Below are 21778 nucleotides of genomic sequence, written 5' to 3' on the forward strand. Positions count from 1 at the left end.
CGTCCTACAAAACTGCAACCAAGAACTGGTATGTGTATGAAAACAGAGAAACAAAAAACAGGAAGAGTGAAACCCGCAATAACTGATATCCCAGCCATAATCATCATTCACACCAGAGAGCACATTATGCAATTAGCGCAATGACTCTCTAATAGGTGAGCATGCTGTGTGGTGAGTGCGGTGATATCATCAGTGCGGCCCCCGGCACCGTCCTGCCAGTACCCGTCACGTGACCGGGATAAGGTAATGGCACCGCCGACCTGCCTGTCCCTGGAGGGGCGGGGCAGTCCGCTGTACCTGCTGCCGCCCTGCCCGTGGATCAGCCTGCTGCGCATGTGCGCACTCCTCAAGCCACTAGCAGCGCTGGAATAGTGCGGAGATCGGCGGATGCCGGCAGAATACAACAGCGGCTGCTGGAGACGGAGGCTGCGCTACATTCCGGGCTGAGGAGTACATGTACCGGACACTGCCGCTGAGCTGCAGGTAGGAAGTCCCGTCCTCCCGGGGGATGAGACAGGTGCACCTGCAGTCACCTCACTGGTGCTGGAGATGCAGCAGAGCCGAACTTGGCACTTGTCACAAGTTATAGAAGTGATGAAACTAAATTCTCCCTTATTAGAGAGGGGTTCTCCTGTGCTAATTAAAAGGGTGGGGAACAGCCCCATTATCAGGACTAATAAACCGGGGAGTGACCACTTCAGCTCTGCTACATCTGTAGATCTGGTTGCAGCTTGCACTTCTGTCTCTAATGTAATATTGATGTCCCATGAGTGCTGGCTGATGTCTTGACTAATATTACATATGTGTTGTGCATCGTGCGTGGTGTCGCCGTGCAGCGTCCAGTATAGTATAATGACTTATTGGTTGAGGCTACACCTCTGCACACAGGAGTTTATCAGGCGTGTACATAATGTGTAGCTGATGAGCACATCCTCTGGTAGGGCGGTCATACATGTTACCACAGCGGGGTCCTCACTGATGTCATACAGAGCTGCTGCTGCATTTCCTTGGTTTTAGTCCTATTCTGGGGTATTGAACAGTTCCATCTACAGCGCCCGGTTACGTGCTGGGACTTTCCTTGATTATTATGGCGAGTCCACACCATTCCGCAGCAGAATACAGTGCAAGGAAAGTGATTGCGGAAAGTTTCTGCCCAGAATTTGACCGGCCGTATGGATTTCACAATCCGCATCACATCCATCCTTTTGACAGTTGATCCCCCTCCCCCTTGTCCATTCGCATAGGGTGTATTTGCTGCAAACTCCGGTGCGGAAAGTTCTGCAACCGTCCCATCCCGTTCATCTGTAATAACCCCGCTCAAGTGACTGGAACCGATTTTTCAGCTGCAGAATTTCCTGCATCAAAATCCGCAGTGTGGGAATTCTCCCTAATTAAAGTAGGAATTGCTGCCGATTTTAAAGCCATTTACTTCTTATTACCATCACGCTTCAAGCTTTAAGGGGAAATCAAATGAAAACAGATTTTTCTGGTAATTTTCTGCAGAAATGGTTTCCACAAAATCCTAAACGTTTGCGGTTTCCCGTAAATTCCGTCTCCTTGTGTCAGATCTGTTGCTGACGTTTCAGCGACTGCGCCTTTCCTCCTTTTCTCTGGACCTGCTGTAGACACAAGCCTATCAGAACCTGCGATCCGTGGTTGTGCCGCACACACTGCTGCGGTCTTGTGGTGTTTTTATGGCAATGATGTTCATATTGCTGAATCCTACCACATCTTGTATTATGGGTCTTGTGGGCAGTTTTCTATAAATATAGACTGTGTCCAGCATGTCATTGTGTGTGTGTTGTGTCATTGTCCCTGGAGTTCACACACTCTGTGGCCAGTGATTGATACCCTTTGCATGCTGGAGCTTTGGAGTCCTGGAGCCATGGTTGCAAGTCTTTATTCCCCATTGATTCCAAGTATGAGCTATAAACTCCCATTATAACTCCCAGCCTTGGTGGGGGAGGGACGCTGGATACTAACCGCCACCCAGGATCATTCAATGGGAGCGCTGGCAAGTGACATCAAATAAGGTTTGCATTGTAAAATCAAGGGAGGGGACAGTGGAGAGTGTCCTGGGTGGGAGGAGGGCTTGGGAGGCTGATCTCATCCCCACACGATCACAAGCATTACTAATTGCTTTTCCCAGGGAAGCTGTCGAGCAACCTGTTGTGTTGCCTGTGTCTGTGCAAAGGTGACTTTTCCATTTCAGTAGTGTGGAGCAAAATAATTGGGGAGCCTGGGGTGCCTGACACGTCCCAGGATGAAATTGCTGTAGAAGTGCGGAGATACTTGTGGTCCGTGAAACCCATCAGTGAGGTACGTACGGCTCTTCTTGCGTTACTAGTACCGTCCATGTTGTGGTAATGTAATTCCTACATCTTCTGTGTCCAGTGTGTAGCCAGATTATGACAAGTTTACCTTTCACTGTTTTTATTGTTCTGCCGTTGTGTAGCGGAATTACAAAGTGGCTACAAATACATTAGTCTGATATGATCATAAACGATAAATATGTAATATGAGCACTGAGCAGATGAAAACGAGCTTTGTCTTGGTACGTTAGCCTTCTGCTGGGTCTCCCCAACCTGTGACTCTGGGGCCACCTGTGGCTTGTAGGCCCGTGATGTGTGGCTCACAGCTCTCTGCCAGCTTGGTCTACTAACTAGTTATGAAGTGAAGGTCTCCAGATGGTGGCTTTTGTGAGTTGCCCGGCACAGAAGAGTAGATCTGGGTGTGTATGTATTGGCAGTCAAGACTGGGAAGAGAGTTGTTGTAGGCTGGAGATAGGATGATACTGATGGTCACACCGGGGGCGCGAAGCTTGACTGGACGGCTATAGTGTGGTGAGTGTGTGAGACATGGGAATACCGAATGGGTGCGAAATGGGAACCCTTGGAGGTAAGTACACTGCCTATATGGGAGGGGAACACAAGGTCTTAATTTGCTTTCTCTGGGGAAGCATCATCACACCGGTCATGGTGGGCTCTGAGAGTCATTACTGTTGAAGGCTGGATGTGTCTCATGACCATCTCTTAGAGTTCAATGTGGCTCCCAAAGTAAGAAAAAAAAAAGGCTTTGGGACCGCCTCTTTATATGGACCCTTATCATATAATCTGGACGTGTACTGAGGAAGCCCCAACGTTAATTTACTATACCAATACGCTGGTCGTGGGGCTTCTCCTAATGATCATTTGTAGACGGATCTTATCTTGAAACTAAAAACGAGAAACCTTGAAAGCCCTATGCCAAGCCCTTAACAGGTGAAAGTTGGCAAGTATCCTCCTGTCCTGCAGGAATGCAGTGTTGATGTATAGAGCAGACACATGGTGGTATCGGCGCAGTCATCAGGAGTGGGCTTTTATATCCAGCATGTGTTATTTTCAGATTGGATGCAATTGATTGCTCTCAGGGAAAGTCTTTCACACGCACAGCCTGCTTCATCCACGACCTGACAGCATTGTTGTCATTAGGCGGTTTTCCATGTTGTGGTCGTGTGTGGGAAGCCTTCCGTCTGCTGTTTCCAGTCTTTATCACACGTCTTTTACATTTTGTGCTGGGGCTCTGGTGCACGCGATGATTGCACCGATGTAGTTACATTAGATTGCTTGCTGTCGGGTTGCATTTATTCCTATGGGGTTGCATGAAATTGTGAGATGAAGCATTACCAGTGATAATCACAAATTGCTTACAATTGTTTCCGTCATAGAGCAATCATATTATATTTATGTTTCTTCACAAAGCTTCACCACTAAATTGCAAGTAAACATTGCATGTATTTTTCACGGGAGATAAGTTGCCTTAGAGACTTTAAAGGGGGTTGTCTCAACTTCTTCTTTTATTAATATTATTAAATTATCCTTTCCATTCTCAAACAGAGGGATTTTTTACTGTTATTGTTTACAAATCACTGTCTAGGTTACGGGTATGTGCACACGTTGCGGATTCTCTGCGGATCCGCAGCGTTTTTTACGGTGCAGAAGCGCTGCAGATCCGCAATTGATTTACAGTACAATGTAAATCAATGAGAAAAAAAATGCTGTGCACACTTTGAGGAAAATCCGCTGCGGAAACGCTGCGGTTTAAAAGAAGTAGCATGTCACTTCTTTTTTGTGAATCTGCAGCGTTTTTGTTCCCATTCCATTATAGAAAACCACAGGGGTAAAAAACGCAGCAAATCCGCAAGAAAACCACAGCAAAAGCGATTCGGAACCGCACAAAAAACGCGACAAATCCGCAGATGCGTTTTCTGCCAGGAGAGGCAGAATCCGCACCAGAAATTCCTAAGCCTAATCCGCAACGTGTGCACATAGCCTACTAGTTACCACTGCAGCCGATCAGTGGTGGCCAGTCTCATTGGTAAGGAGGGGTGGAGCTTGTAAGCACTGCTCTCAAGCTGGATCCAGCCATTACCTTCATGTCTCCGAGTCTGCAGAAGTAAATCTTGCAGCATCGGAGAGAACACAGTTCGGAACCGCGGCACAACCATATTGCTGATCCAAACTGTCAGTAAGCGCCAACCTGGGAGGCTGAGGGTATGTGTCCACGTTCAGGATTGCATCAGGATTTGGTCAGGATTTTATGTCGGTGTTTCTCAGCCAAAACCAGGAGTGGGTGATAAATACAGAAGTGGTGCATATGTTTCTATTATACTTTTCCTCTAATTGTTCCACTCCTGGTTTTGGCTTACAAATACTGATGTAAAATCCTGACCAAATCCTGATGCAATCCTGAACGTGGATACATACCCTGAGGAGGAGTGTGCTCTTGATGGCACATGGGACAAAAAGGTGTTTCCAGTTTGAGAACCCCATTTCACATGATTGGTTCCACTGAGATTGGTTGAGGTCAGGGACAATCTTATGTGACATTGCAAAATGACTGTACCCAATGTTTGTCTTAGAAAATGACGAACAAAATCTAATTATGGAGCCATTTAATTAGCTCCTATGAGAGGCGCTGAGCTGCAGCACAGAATGGTCACTACACTGTCTGAAGCTGCGGTGCCCTGGCACTGTACAGTGTAGGTCCTGCAGAAACTGCACGTAAGCCGATGTGTTTGCCGGTTGTCGAACTGCCAATAATCTAATGCTGATGATCTATCCCAAGGATAGGTCATTAATATCTCAAGGCTCCCATACACTTTAGGTATGTCAACTGAACTTGATTTCTGTAGGAAATCTGTCAACCATCTATGACAAGTCTGACCAGTTCATGAGATATAGCCATCTAGCAAATGATTGCTCAGCTGACAACTCTCTAATGTTCACATGTCCAGTAGTGATAAGTTAGGACGGATCCAGCAGCAATCTGTTGGCAAAAAAAGTTGTGCAGACACCTCTTTTTAGTCCCTTTTTAAATTACTGATCTCTGCTGGATCTGAGTTTTTTTTTTTGTTTTTTTTTTTACATTGAAGTCTTTGGAAAAGTGCTCCTACTGGATACAGTAAGCAAAAAAAAAAGGATCTATTACAAATGGGAAAAAAAGACGGATGGCTAATTAACAGATCCATTTTCCATAGCCTTCAATGTTAACAAAACGTAAAACACCATCTCAGGAAGGAAGATGGCATAAACTCTTGTGTCACGTATTGGAGGTAGCAAACCTAATGGTCCATATCAAGCCAGATGACTTGGGATAAGAAGCTAAACTAGAAAATCTATTTGCATATTTAATTTTCCAAAGGAGCATTGCATGATCAGTTTCTCACTATACCAACTTTGCGTTTTCCACAATGAGAAACTTTACCCTTTGGATCCTCTGTCAGCAGCTTTTCAACCAGCAAAATCATTTCTCATGCTTTGCACTGATGAGGGGCAAATGCCCAGAAACACATGTCTGCAAATTGTTTCTGGTTTGGATTCTTATCCTAAGTCATGTGGTAAAGACTTTTAAGGGTCAGTTTTGACTTTTACGATTGCTACATTCAATAAGTATCAAAAGTTACTATCCTCTTCTCTGAAAAAGGCTTTTTGCATGTTTTAAATCCCCCCCCTGGAACATTATATGGCCCATAAATCTCTCTATGCTAGCTCTTTCCACAAGGAAAAAATGTACCCGAGGTCGAGTTTCTTCATAACATTGGGTGACCAATTTGTAGTCAGATCTTAAAAAAATAATCATGACTGTGTCCAACATGGATTAAATAACCCTGTGCCCTATTAGGCTACATGTCTGTATAACCAATGATGAGCTTTAGTTTACTGTTAATCTTGTTGTACATGGTACACGGAAGACAAGGTAAAGGTGCCCAGAAGGGTTTCCAGCTCTGGCATGTTCCGATTACCATGCTCTTTATGTGATGGTACAGGTACTCTTATGTAACCCACGCTAAATTAACATTGAGGTGTCATTTATTAAAAAGCAGGGAGATTATAAAATGTGCTGAAATATCAGAGCAAAACCTTAGAAGCCCCTCAGGGGAAAACATGTGGCTTTATTTTATGAGCGTCTGTGCTTTTCTGATGGATTTGTTTAATTTCTCTTATTAGCCGGTTGTGGCATTGCTCGTTCCTCACAACTTCCATACCCATGTAATCACAGAAGGCTTTAAAGACTTAGCATTTGTTTTTCAAGTGTCTTCTTGATGGGTTTTTCCATTGTTTGTTCCACTCCCTGAATCAGCACTTCTTTCTTATCTGAAGGCAGGATGTTATAGAATTGATTTGGGGTCCTGGATGAGAGGATTTTCTATACCTATGCTATCACTTTTCTCAGGATGTAGCCATGATTGCAGAAGTGCCACAATGCTTGCTTATAAAACGAGAGGGTTAGTTAAACATTGCCCTATACATCAGTATTGTCTTAATGTTTGACATTCATCGGATAGATTTCAATAAACCCATTATAGCTTTTATGATTCGAGATTAACACAGAAAATCAACAGATTGGCACTTTTAACCCATTACTTGGATGCTAATGTGGTATCTACGGGGCAGATTTTTAACTTTTGGCCAACCCTTACAAATGTTTAGGACTAACTGTATAGAAGAAGCGTGTCTTCTGTAATTGCACTGATATAGTAATAATAATCTTTATTTTTATATAGCGCTAACATTCCGCAGTGCTTTACATTTTGCGCACATTATCATCGCTGTCCCTGATGCGGCTCACAATCTAAATTCCCTATCAGTATGTCTTTGGAATGTGGGAGGAAACCGGAGAGCCCGGAGTAAACCCATGCAAACACGGAGAGAACATACAAACTCCTTGCAGATGTTGTCCTTGGTGGGATTTGAGCCCAGGACCCCAGGGCTGCAATGCTAACCACTCAGCCACCGTACTGTCCTAATGCTTGTGATTCAGAATATGTAATCCACTAAGACAATAAAATCATTAAGGGATAAAAATTGGTCATACAGACGAATTTCTGCTTATACAGAGAGCATATCAGTGGCATTTAAAGACAATCTACATTCTCGAAAAGGAATCAGTGTTCAAACTAAAGGTACCGTCACACTTAGCGACGCTGCAGCGATACCGACAACGATCCGGATCGCTGCAGCGTCGCTGTTTGGTCGCTGGAGAGCTGTCACACAGACCGCTCTCCAGTGACCAACGATGCCGGTAACCAGGGTAAACATCGGGTAACTAAGCGCAGGGCCGCGCTTAGTAACCCGATGTTTACCCTGGTTACCATCCTAAACGTAAAAAAAAACAAACACTACATACTTACCTAACGCTGTCTGTCCTCCAGCGCTGTGCTCTGCACTCCTCCTGTACTGTCTGTGTGAGCACAGCGGCCGGAAAGCAGAGCAGTGACGTCACCGCTCTGCTTTCCGGCTGACCGACGCTCACAGCCAGAGCAGGAGGAGAGCAGAGCACAGCGCTGGAGGACAGACGGCTGTAGGTAAGTATGTAGTGTTTGTTTTTTTTTACTTTTAGGATGGTAACCAGGGTAAACATCGGGTTACTAAGCGCGGCCCTGCGCTTAGTAGCCCGATGTTTACCCTGGTTACCAGTGAAGACATCGCTGAATCGGTGTCACACACGCCGATTCAGCGATGTCTGCGGGGAGTCCAGCGACGAAACAAAGTTCTGGACTTTCTTCCCCGACCAGCGACAGCACAGCAGGGGCCTGATCGCTGCTGCCTGTCACACTGGACGATATCGCTAGCGAGGACGCTGCAACGTCACGGATCGCTAGCGATATCGTCTAGTGTGACGGTACCTTTAGTCACACCACTTGGTGCTTCACAGTGGGGCCAACCCCTTAAATACACCTTCCCTAATGCTCAGTTGCTGTCAGTGTGGGGTTGCGGCTACAGCCACCACTCTCTATATACAATGTCACGTCTGAAACCAGAACGCTGCTTGGAGGAATAAAGTTAATTTTTGCCAGCGCTGGGGAGGTTCAAGAACCTCTATTAACCTACAGGTTAATATGTTTTTTCACGTGACAGGTTCACTTTAAATGTTTGGCCACAACATGATGCACTGAGCACCTGTACTTGGTTTGAGCAGTCATTCTGTGCTTACAGTCCCTTTTAAAAGAGAGTCCACCTGTTTGGGTTTTTTATTTATCTCCACCCTTTTCTGTCCCTATAAAGCCAGAGCTGTCAATCAATGAAGAGGGAGGGGGGTGTAGATTGAGGAACCACAGGGAAAGGTGTATGTAAATGAGTGGCCCCACCATGAAGCACCAAGCTGCAGGACTTAGTTTGAGCAATCATTCTGTACTGACAGCGTCCTTTTAAAGGGAACTCGTCAGTTGATTCATGCTGCCTGAACAACCGGTAGAATTAATTAGACATTGTCCGTATTGTTGCATTTGTGTATGTTTTACTCCAAAACTCAACTCGGCAGTGAGGAAAAAAAACGGTCCGTAATCTGGACCGAAAAAAAGGGATGAAATGTATGCGTTTGTCATGCGAGTTCAATGCGATTTTTTTTTTTTTTTTTTTAATCGCTATATCCGTATGACATCCGTATGCAATCTGTTTTTTTCCTCTGCAACTATTTTTATACAGTCATTTACAGGACTATTTACAGTGTTCTATGCCACAGAATGGTAAGGTATCTATAAAAAACGGATGGAATACGGATGGTCCGTATTCCATGCGTTTTTTTTTCTCGCACCCATTGACTTGCATTGGCGAGTCTCGTCCGAGACTCGCAGCAAATCGCAGCATGCTGCGTTTTTTTTCTCAGTCCGATTTCAGCTGAGAAAAAAATCGCAAATGGAATGTCACCTATTAAATAACATTGGTCCGAGTGCAATCCGATTTTTTTTTTTTTTTTTCTTTTTTTTTTAATTGGATTGCACTTGTCCCTTTTTTCTCGCAAGTGGAAAAGAGGCCTAAGGCCCTTATACATGGGCTGATGCAAACTGTATAGGGACTGAAAGATCATTAACACTATGACTTGGTTCCCATACAGCTTGCATATTGTGGGCAGCATGTCCCCTATTTATATGTGGGGATGTGCTATTGACGACAATGATTTTTAGGCCACATACACAATTAGTTCAGCCAGTGATGAAGTATTATTCGTTCATTGGCTAATAGGCACTGACTGTGTTAGTGCCGGCCGTAAAGCAGATCACAGCAGTGACGTCATGATCTGCTTTACGGCCGGCCGGCGCTGGCAGTGTCAGTGCGGGAAGGTGACGGCGGGGGACGTGACAGACACCGGAATGCGAGTATGTTGTGTGTGTTTTTTTTTTTTTTTTGTTTTGTTTTTTTACATTTACAATGGTAACCAGGGTAAACATGGGGTTACTAAGCGCGGCCCTGCACTTAGTAACCTGATGTTTACCCTGGTTACCCGGGGACCGGCATCGTTGGTCGCAGGAGAGCTGTCTGTGTGACAGCTCTCCAGCGACCACACAACGACTTACCAACGATCACGGCCAGGTCGTATCGCTGGTCGTGATCGTTGGTAAATTCTAGTGTAAAGGTACCTTAACAATTTCGTTAATGATATCGTTGCTACGTCACAAAAAGCAACGATATCGTTAACGAAATCGTTATGTGTGAAGGTACCTTAAGAATTTGTCTACACTCCATCCACTTCCCAAATACTGTAATCCTCTGCAGATTTTCTGTCAGAAAATCCACCACATTTCTGACCCATGGTGATGTAGCCAAATAGCCTATTCACTGGCGGCCTGAGATGGGGCCGTCTGTTGCCTAATCACATTAATAATATTGTTCTCACCAAAGCTGATCATACTCAAGATAACTGGACATTCCCCACTCTCCCAACTCCCCCCATAAACTGAGTTCTGATCATGTATTTTCCATGGGGGAGGGGGCGTGAGAGAAAATCGCAGCTTATCTCCCCTGAAAAGGAAATGATCAGCCATTGAATTTCCATCTGCCCCTGCCTGATCATTCCCTTTCCCGACTTCTATCGGGGAAGAGTCAGAAGGCCACTATACACATCAGGTGGTTGGCCTGTCCTGTCCAAATTGTCCAGTCTATTATATGTGGGTTTTTAGCCTATCTTTTGAACCTCGTGTTGATCATAAAGGCTAACCTCATCAGTGCTAGATTTGTGGTAATAACTGCTTGTCATTCCTAAGTATAGGCTACTTTTTAATCTTGGTTAATGTTGAAAGTTTGCCCTATATCCACTCCTCCTATAGGTGCTGGTGAAGAAGGGAGGTTGTCATTGTTTTACCTAGTTATTATGATGAAACCTATGATTACAGTGCTGGCTTCATATATCCTGACTTGATTGCAAGGATGTACTATATATTGTTCTTAAAGTAGCTCTAAAGTTGTATATCAGGTGACCTGATTGCCAGTCACCTTAATATTCGTGTAAGTATTTACATGTACCTGAAATAACAGACCTCAGTTATCAAGCCATTGTATGCTGATTGACTTCACAAAATATGGGAGAACTGTTTCTACGTGATAACTCCTGTAGATTGTAGGCTGCTGTTCCCACTAGAAGCCTGTAGTCAGGGGGTTAAATGGTTGTATCTGTAGGGAAGTCAAGTGACCTTCATCTGGATAATGATTTACTCTTCAGAATGGCTCCAAGATGGAGCTTTACTGTTTCTGACTTGCTATGGAGATTTTACACCTTTTGACATACCCTATCGACCCCCCGATAATCAGTTGGCCAGCACCTCCATACAAATTGGTGTTAGCCGAATCTTTTCATATCTGCGCTTATAGCCAACATTTATCGAAGGTGTATGGCGGGGCTTTAGGGAGCTGGGAGTAGGACTTTTCCATCTGGGTGGTTAGTCTTCTGGTTTTTGTCACTTAAAGGTGAATTGTGTTTGTCTTTGTGTCTGTACCATAATTACTCCATCATTAGACAAATAGATACCACTCACTAATTGAGATGTCTAAAAGGGACAAAGGGAGTCTATTTGTTTTAACAGGATACAAGTACTCTGGATTGCGGCTGCCATGCTATAAGACCCCTTCTACTAAAGTTCTAGGTAGATTATTGAAGGTTTGTAGTGTAGGAAGGCATTTATTTTTTTTTCTATCCCAGTGGTATTTGAAAGCTCAGTTTTCTGTAGGCAGCTGATTTGTAACTGATACTACTGGAAACTGTACTTCTACTATTGGCTTGCTATGCGAATGAGATGGGTCAGGTATGACCACACATGGAGTTGTAGGGGAGAAGATTTCACAAAGCATGACAAAGACAAGACTGTAAATGCAAGGCCTCCGCTAGATGAAAGTGCCAGTAACCAGATGTTTCTAGGTTCCTGGGTATTTACTTAGTGTTTTAGAATAGAAACCTCCCACCTATAATACTAAGTTGTCGTCAAGCCATCATAGATCAAGAAATGGCTGACACGTCGTCACATATATCATCATATGTGCGTGTCGGAACAGCTGTAGCCTGAGTAACCATGTTCAAAGTGCCGAACTGATGATTGCATTGGCGATAGACCCTATTATTCCTAAGGCTCTGATCACACTTGCATTTGTGGGTTGTTTCGGTTTTTGCATTTTTGTTCACAAGGAATGTGTAGCCCGCAGCTCTAATCTCGGCAGAAACCCTAACTCAATCTATGGATGAAATTGGGAGCCATGAGCATTTGCCAATATTTGTTGGCAAGCATGCTAGCATAGTTATTGCAATCTGCAGACATGACTTGGGCCTCATTCAGACGGATGTTTTTCACATACAAGTGCTATCTGCGACTCTCACTTATGGCGCTCGTACCTGTGATAGTCTATGGGGCCATTCACGTGTCTGGAAAATGACGAAGACGTCTGATTTTGATCTGTAAAGCGTAAAGTCAAAATCAGCAATGCAAGTCTGAGTCCGTGAAGAAACAGGCTTGCACTTGGATAACATCCAACTGCAGTCCGATGTTCATTGACTGTCACATAGGAGAAGATGGAGAAACTTAGTTAATTTTTCTCTCCACGTTCAAGAAAAACTGACACTCTGACCAAATAAGTCTTCTGTTTTTCTCACAATTGAGAAAATCTGACATCTGAATAAGGCCTAAAGTGTGAACAGAGACTTAGCTGCTCTTCAACAGGTGGAGCTTTCCGAGAAACTCAATCCCTATTATCAGAGTGTGCAATCATAATGGCGATCACATGATTAAATTATCAAAAAGCTCCTTCGTCAGATCATCTGACTGTCTGTGCCAGAAAAATAATCGTTGTTGTCGGCAGCACATCACCCTGTGTAAACTGGGGATTTACTGCCAATAACATATGTAGTGGGACAGAACAATCGTATTAGTGATCTCTCTGTACACATTGTCACCCTGTGAAAACGGGCCAAAAACAGAGTTCACCAATAATGGGACTTTTTTTTTTTTTTCTTGATCATTCTTATATTTTTGTGTGTGTGTTTCTTCTTAGATTACTGAAGGTGTGAACGTAGCCTAAAGAAAATGGCTAACTCAATGTAAACCAAAACCTCAGGATAGAGTAGAAATGTCTGCACAACTGACGGCTACCTTGGAGCTATACTATTTGCTTTTTTCATAGCTCCGCTCTGAGAAACATGGCAGCAGGTACATTTCCAGGATGTATATGTGTTTGTCTAAAAATAATCCAAGTAAAGAGATTCTCTATCATGGAAAATATCATAGCGGGAGGAGTAATTTTACGTCACTGTAGCCTGTGTGTCCAATATCCTTTATCCTGCTGGAAAGTCAACATGTAGGTGCGTGAGGAAACATGAGGCAGCTAAAGAGTAATGAAGGTAGCTGTTGTCATTGATGTCCTTTCGTACCTTCTCTGTGATAGTGGAAACTCTCTAGTAAAAGGTTTTGCTCTTACCAAGAAGGGAAGATATGAAAGCAAAAATATCATGAGTGGCTCTACAGCAGTGGTCTCCAATGTATCATTATCCAGTTCTTTCAAAACTACAACTCTCTGCTTTTACTACTGTTTTAGAACATGAATATAACTGTATTGTTGGTCCATTTCAGGTCTGAACACGTAACATACATGGGTTTGGCGGTGATGTTTTGGACTAAGATGCTTTTCTACGGCCCTGAGGTCCAGCATTAGTGATGCCCCTTTTGGCGACAAGTCTGCATGAAGATGCATGTTATGAACTGCGTATCCCTAGTCAACGATAAAGAGAATGGAGACTGCAATGTGGTCATTAGTGACTTAATGTTTGATAACAGATTAGCCGATACATCAGAACCACCACCACCTCCTCCCCCGCCTCCACCTCCTCCACCACTTCTCTTTCAGAATCATGGTTCCCACCCAGGGCCACCACCACCACCTCCCCCGCCTGGGGCTCCCCCACCACCTCCTTTTTTACAAAACGGTATTTATGGACATGGCAGTAACAGCAAGAAAAAGAAAATTAGGAATTTTTTCTGGAAAACCATCCCTGAGGAGCAGGTGAAGGGTAAAACCAATATCTGGACTATAGCTGCTAGACAACATCCGTACCAGATCGACACAAAGACCATTGAGGAATTGTTTGGGCAACAAGAGGATCTAAAGTCAGGAGCACTCAAGAGAGCGGGGAGCTCGAGGTCGTCTTTCCGTGAGCTGAAGGATGAGGTAATTTATTAATTAAACTGTACAAAGGATTACATTAATTGTTTGAGGAGCTTATTGATTTAGCTTACAAAGACCATAATTAGTGTGAATTAAAGCTGCAATAGTCATGTAACATACCACAGTAGATATTCTTTCTCTCATATTCCTTGCATGCAATTTTCCTATTTGATACTATTGGTTCTTTGTCCAGCAAAAAAAAAAAAGATGGCTGCACGTTTTTGGGCAGTACAGAAGTTGCTAAAAACCATGCCCCCTTTTGCATTGTTCGCGTAGCTGTTTTCTGATGCTGCTACAACTTGAGATATTGCTACAGATTTTATAAACCTCATCTGAACCCAATGATTTTGGTGGGATCGACCACCCATCTAATGTGTAATGGGGGGCACCAGACTCTTTCTGATGTCCAATTGAAGATGAACTAGCTTGTTGAACTACATGTTAATATTATTGCTGATCTTCTGTCATAAGCTCAATTTAAAGGGATTCAGTCACCAGGTTTTTACTTCCTTATCTGAGAGCAGTATAATGTAGGAAGATAGACCCTGATTCCAACGATGTATCACTTACCGTAGTTTACTTAGTGCAGCAGTTTGACTCAATTTATAGGTGTAGCTGAACTGAGTGCTAACCGTGCCCACAGCACAGCTTTCTGTGTACATTTTCTATTGACAGTGAGCTGCTTATCAGAAGAGGGGGCGGAGTTAGACCATGGCTCACTGTGATCAAGGCAGTGATAATCTCCTGGTGATAAAAGATTGTATGGAAACAGCGCACATTATAAGGGTCGCATCGCTGAAATCAGGAGGTGGACACTCAGACATATAGTAGACTGTGTCTGAGTGTCTGCCCCTAGTAGGAGTACACACTCGAAAATGATGCACAGCGGAGCGTATGTTTGCTCTGCCGGCACAATTATAGTATATGGCCCCATCGGCACATACGTCCGAATTACGGTTTGTGGAGGGGGGGAGTTGGGCATAAGCCCCAACAGGGCTTCTGAACCAATGTCTGAACGCAATGTGAAAGCACCGAAACTTGGGACAAAAGGTAACTTGTTGAAATCTGACACCCCTTTAATGGATGGAAAAAAAATATTGTTGATAAAGGTATATGATGCGATGAGATACTAATTCCTAACTTGGCAGCCAGCTGGTAGCAAGAAATACTATTAACTCATCCCATGTCCTGAACAGAAGTAGAACAAGTATATGCTTGTGATGATGATTAATACAGGTAATAAATGTTGATATTAAATATTACAAACATAGTGAGGTGGCAATCTGTTCATTCACTGGAGTGTGTAGAAATCTGGGGGTGTATTGTTAATTGTGCTGCATTTACTGAAAAGGGGGAAACTCCCCATAAAGTTATTTATTTTAGTAAATCCATTTTCCCCAAGGCTGTGTAGCTGATAACCAAAACTGTTTCCAGATTCCAGTCTTTATGAATGTTTCACGTATAATATTTAGACTTTAGTATAATTTTTAGCATCAGGTTTCCACGTATATTTCTACTGACTCACCTGCGTCCAACACTGCCCCAGCTCTAATTCTCAATGAGGATGCTAAATAGCCTGTCTCTGCAATGCCATAAAGTCACTATGTGGAGCCATCCATATTCAATAGTTATAGGATCCCCAATCCATCTTACGCAGATTTAGCCCATGTTCACACAAAATGTAAATGCTGCATTTTATTCTTCGGTGCACAAAATGCAACAGTTCATGCAAATTGGACGTGATTTCATGGAAACTCCTGCCCACTGTTGAATGGTGTATTATTTGATGCATATTTTTTCCCTATAGGCTTCTATGGGGAACCTCAAAAAAAAAAAAAACTAGATTGTGTTTAAGTGCAGAATTCCACCGTTTCTGTACTAACAAAGCTTGCAATACAAAATTGCATCAGATTTGCACCAAAACATGAAAAGGAACAAATCATTAAAAAACCTATTAATCACAGCAGATTGTGATTACCCATTTTGATGTGGCACATGCAAAAAAAAATGCTTTTTCTCATGTCAGAACATGGCCTATATGGCTAGTGGCTTTGCCTTTTGATATGTTTTTTTTTTTTTCCATGTAAAAAGTGCTCTTTTGTGTATATATATATATATATATATATATATATATATATATATATATATATATATATATATATATATATATATATATATATATATAATTACATATACAGTCATGGCCAAAAGTATTGACACCCCTGCAATTCTGTCAAATAATACTCATTTTCTTCCTGAAAATGATTGCAAACACAAATTATTTGGTATTATTAACTTCATTTAATTTGTCTTAAATGAAAAAACACAAAAGAGAGTGAAGCAAAAAGCAAAACATTGATCATTTCACACGAAACTCCAAAAATGGGCCAGACAAAAGTATTGGCACCCTCAGCCTAATACTTGGTTGCACAACCTTTAGCCAAAATAACTGCGACCAACCGCTTCCAGTAACCATCAATGAGCTTCTTGCAATGCTCTGCTGGAATTTTAGACCATTCTTTTTGGCAAACTGCTCCAGGTCCCTGATATTTGAAGGGTGCCTTCTCCAAACTGCCATTTTTAGATCTCTCCACAGGTGTTCTATGGGATTCAGGTCTGGACTCATTGCTGGCCACCTTAGAAGTCTCCAGTCCTTTCTCTCAAACCATCTTCTAGTGCTTTTTGAAGTGTGTTTTGGGTCATTGTCCTGCTGGAAGACCCATGACCTCTGAGGGAAACCCAGCTTTTTCACACTGGGCCCTACATTATGCTGAAAAATTTGTTGGTAGTCTTCAGACTTCATAATGCCATGCACATGGTCAAGCAGTCTAGTGCCAGAGGCAGCAAAGCAACCCCAAAACATCAGGGAACCTCTGCCATGTTTGACTGTAGGGACCGTGTTCTTTTCTTTGAATGCCTCTTTTTTTCTCCTGTAAACTCTGTTGATGCCTTTGCCCAAAAAGCTCTACTTCTGTCTCATCTGACCAGAGAACATTCTTCCAAAACGTAAGGCTTTTTCAGGTAAGTTCTGTCAAACTCCAGCCTGGCATTTTTATGTCTCGGGGTAAGAAGTGGGGTCTTCCTGGGTCTCCTACCATACAGTCCCTTTTCATTCAGATGCCAACGGATAGTACGGGTTGACACTGTTGTACCCTTGGACTGCAGGGCAGCTTGAACTTGTTTGGATGTTAGTCGAGGTTCTTTATCCAACATCCGCACATTCTTGCGTTGAAATCTCTTGTCAATTTTTCTTTTCTGTCCACATCTAGGGAGGTTAGCCACAGTGACATGGGCTATAAACTTCTTGATGACACTGCGCACGGTAGACACAGGAACATTCAGGTCCTTGGAGATGGACTTGTAGCCTTGAGATTGCTCATGCTTCCTCACAATTTGGTTTCTCAAGTCCTCAGACAGTTCTTTGGTCTTCTTTCTTTTCTCCATGCTCAATGTGGTACACACAAGGACACAGGACAGAGGTTGAGTCAACTTTAATCCATGTCAACTGGCTGCAAGTGTGATTTAGTTATTGCCAACACCTGTTAGGTGCCACAGGTAAGTTACAGGTGCTGTTAATTACAAAAATTAGAGAAGCATCACATGATTTTACGAAGGGTGCCAATACTTTTGTCCACCCCTTTTTTATGTTTGGTGTGAAATTATATCCAATTTGGCTTTAGGCCCATTCTTTTTGTGTTTTTTTTTTTTTTTCATTTAAGACAAATTAAATGAAGATAATAATACCAAATAATTTGTGTTTGCAATCATTTTCAGGAAGAAACTGAGTATTATCTGACAGAATTGCAGGGGTGTCAATACTTTTGGCCATGACAGTGTGTGTGTGTGTGTGTGTATATGTATGTGTGTGTATATATTGCTTTACATATGTGTATATATGTTGCTTTACTGTAATAGCAACTTTATCCCTGCAGCGACAAGATATTCTACATACTTTACAAGCTGAAAATTAGATTATTGCAAAATGAAATTGAAGGATAGAGAATTATCATTATATATATATATATATATATATATATATATATATATATATATATATATATATATATATTATATTCTCTATCCTTCGATTTTCATTTTGCAATAATCTAACTTTCAGCTTGTAAAGTATGTAGAATATCTTGTCGCTGCAGGAATAAAGTTGCTATTACAGTAAAGCCAGTGATTGGGAATATTAGTCATTTTTGTCAGTGTATTGTCTCTTTTCACGGTCTGATCAATAGAAAATCTCACTTTAAAGGCCATGTCCCAACGATGAGCTTTTTGCTGAGTTTTTGTTGTTGCAGATTTTATGCAGCATTTCTGCAAATATTAAGTGTAAGGTATAAAACTTGCATTTAAAAAAAAATACAGCATTAAGAACTCTCCAAAAACTCTTTGTGGGAACGTAGCCTACAAGGCTGTGAATCCAGAGCTCATCTCTGTAGCCCTCAGGACAATTGGAAGGATGGGTCAATTTTCGGACAGCCTCGGGCAGGTAAATAATCAAATCCCACCATTAGAGCCGGCCATTGTAAAGAATGTTGTCATGAACAACAATGCTGAAAGGTAAAAAGACAAATTGCAAACCAGTCTGTGGTGATCTTTGGCCTGGTCTGGACTAGCAATAATGGGATGGAGACTTAGCTTACGCCATGAATGAATTTACAACTACGGTAAATGAAAATAACCCCAAAAAATGTAACCGCAGATCAACTATGCAATAGATATTTGCCATTGGCTGGCATATGTCCAGCTCATCACGGAAGTACCCTAGTGGTCTTTAGAAAGTTGACTGTCTGTTCACACTAAGGTTTGTGGGGGATTTTTCAGGAGTTTCTGGAACAAAATTTCCAAAAGCCATAAGGATTTAAAAACCCACAAGTTTGGTTTCTACTTTAAGAACTCTTGAGTGAGGGGGAGTGAACATTTCATTTTTGCCCCACTTGGAATTTTTTTTGCTCGTTTTTATGCTTTGTATGGAAAAATAAATACATCTCCGTGAAACAAAAAAGCTTCATATTTGATATCTAGACAGATACTCTTGGAAGAAAAGGCGGAACAAAATGAAAGTGCAAAAACAGTGTGAAAATACCCTAAATCATCCCTTTCAGTCTTACACAATGTGTACTATTTAGCCAGCATCACTGTAATGTTCCAGGAGCTGGTGTGCCGGACGGGACACACGCGGATGCTTGGGACTATTTGTACAATTTGAAGAGCCCCGGGCTTCCCAAGACACATGAGCGGTGTTTTTCGTCTGGGTGTTTTGGTGCAGACTGTGGTCTTAGGTGTGATCATGTTTGAAGGTGGAGATAATGACAGGCGTTGCACATGTCGGCAAGCGTACAGGGTGTAAGAACAATTTATTCTGGCTTGTGCTGCTAGGTGATTCATGCTTTTCTTTGCATTTCCCAGATCTGCCGGTTTTACACTACCAAATGGTTTTATTGCCAAAAAAAGATGTAATATTGAAGCTACGATGATGCATCTCCTCACAGACGTGGCTATTTTACAGACGTGGCGTAACACGGCTCCCCTATTACTTGGGTAGGCTGCACTGATGGCCCTATAGTCATTGCCCTGTTACCATGGACACGAGCCAGTTTTGTGCTCCAGACTACCAGTAACTCGTCCTTGTTCATTGTCGTGCCATAAATGTGCAATAAAGCTTTTTCTTTTTGTGGAGATATGGTAAAATAACAGTGGGTGCGGACCTCCATGGGTGGTTTAGCAGTCCATGGAACATCCCTTTGTTTTGTTCATGCAGCAGACCCTTGTTTTAGTAAGAGACGGCTATAAATCAGAGGAATGTCACCAGACTCCCATTAAAGGTCTCCTGCTGACGTAGTGTCCGAAATGTCTTCCTCTGCCCCTTTCCACTGATGGTAGTTTGTGTATACGCACATTTCAGTTCGAAAAAAGAACATTTCGGCATTGGTTTTTCAGGCTCTTTCCTGTATTATTTTTGGTAGTTACCCAATGGCTCCATCATCAATCATCTTATGATAATGGGCAGTGTGTATATTACATAATGTACCTGCCGCCATAACGGCGTATGCAAAGAGTTATCCTCTGGTTACTCAGCGGCTCATTGGTCTATCGATACCAACAGAAAGCAACAAGATGGTGCACTAAAGTATCATCAAAACTAGATCCTTTATTGAAAAAAAATAAATCTAAAACCACAGTTAGATAAAACGCAGAGTGGAGCGCCACGTATGCAAATGTACAGTAAAGGCTTATTAGTGGCTTAGTTTGCTTCCCAGTGCCTGTAGGATGTATCACAGTGGAAAATACAAAAACAAAGTCAATAATTAAAAGCACATCATGTGAAGACCTAATTGCCGTGTGGCCCTGGCACCCTACACATGTCTCACCCTAGCTTTGTGAGCAGGCATCATGTAGTATGGGATCCTGAAGGCACTGGGAAGCATTCTAAACAACTTGTAAGCCTTTACTATACATTTGCATATGTTCTCCTCCATTGTGGCACTCTGCTTTTTATGTACAGCAATTTTGTTATTTATTGAGTTACTTTTAATAAAGCATCTAGTTTTTATGAAACTTTAGTACACCACCTTGGTGCATTTTGTTGAATAAAATAAGTATTTGGGTGCGTCTCCACCATGGTATTCTATTACATATGTGCTCAGTTTTGTTTCATTGGTCCATCTGTCTGATTCCATGTCCTAAGAGACGGGACTCCAAAGTTTAGAAATTGCCAGGTTCTCTCCTGATACAGAAAGGGGAAGCAGTCTTATCAATCTGGGTTAATGAAAGCGAGTTGTTTAACCCTTAGCCATTGTAGTCAATTTTTTGGTTTTTGCACTTTCATTTTATTTACCCTCTTTATTTTCTCCAAGAGTCATAACTTATGTTCTTTTACACCCTTTTTTTTTTTTTTTTTTATTGAGTTTAAGGTGCAGTAAAAAAGGCCTGCCAACATGATTGTTCTGGTCAGTACAATTACAGTAACACCAAATTTGTTTTTTTGTTCATTTTTTTTTCTTTTGAACCACTAAAACATTTAGGTTTATGTTTGTTTTCTAAGACACCATATTTTTTTTTTTCTTCTCCACCAAAATAAGCTTTTTGAGAGCTGTAAACTTTTTTTTTTTTTTTTTCCCTGACTAAATCCATGTAGGGTATATCACAAAAGTGAGTACACCCGTCACTTAGGGATGTACTCAACTCTAATCGCTGGCAACAAAAGTGAGTACATCCCTGACTTAGGGATGTGCTCACTTTTTTTTTTGCCAGCGATTTTAGCTATATAGAGGCCACACCAAATTTACACTGGGATGCAAGCTGTACACTGACTATTGTGCATTGTATCAAGGTGTCATATCTTCATTGTTTTCCCATGAAAAATATAATAAAATATTTATAAAAATGTGAGTGGTGTACTCACACTAGAGAGATTCTGTATTTCTAAGTAAGTCCCCCCCCCCCCCCCCCCCCTCGAGCTACAGAAGCAGTCCTGACCTGTAATGACATGGACTGTACCAAACGTATAAAATTAAAATATCCCTACACCAAGACGTGAGTCAGATCCTGTACGTTGTGAGGTGGGGCCTCCATGGATCAGACTTATTCTTCTCGCACATGTTGCACTAACCACTCATTAGACACTGTCACCATTTTTCATTTATTCATGGTCCAGTTTTGATTATTACGTGCCTATTATAAGCCTTTTTCACAGTGGAGTGGGGTCAGCAAGGGTCCTCTGACCAGCCTGGAGCTACATGGCCCTACAGGAAGCAAGATGTGATGCACCGTTTAATGTGACAGCTGTCTGTCAAAGCCGATACTATGGC

The 21778-nt window shown here is 42.3% G+C and overlaps 1 protein-coding gene across 2 annotated transcripts in view; it reads left to right on the plus strand.

Moving 5' to 3' along the window:
• Window positions 1-339: 339 nt before the first annotated feature.
• The window catches only part of FHDC1 (FH2 domain containing 1), a 54349-nt gene continuing 32910 nt past the window's right edge, over window positions 340-21778 (plus strand). Inside the window, exons 1-2 of one of the 2 annotated variants that reach the window (XM_069744084.1) lie at window positions 340-483; window positions 13370-13964. In XM_069744084.1, the coding sequence (XP_069600185.1) occupies window positions 13479-13964 (486 nt within the window). In that variant the 5' untranslated portion in view covers window positions 340-483; window positions 13370-13478. Of the gene's footprint in view, window positions 484-2138; window positions 2320-13369; window positions 13965-21778 lie in introns of those variants that run through there. The other variant, XM_069744083.1, reaches the window with a different exon arrangement.

This window comes from Ranitomeya imitator, chromosome 1, assembly GCF_032444005.1.
Source record: "Ranitomeya imitator isolate aRanImi1 chromosome 1, aRanImi1.pri, whole genome shotgun sequence".
NCBI classification, from domain to species: domain Eukaryota; kingdom Metazoa; phylum Chordata; class Amphibia; order Anura; family Dendrobatidae; genus Ranitomeya; species Ranitomeya imitator.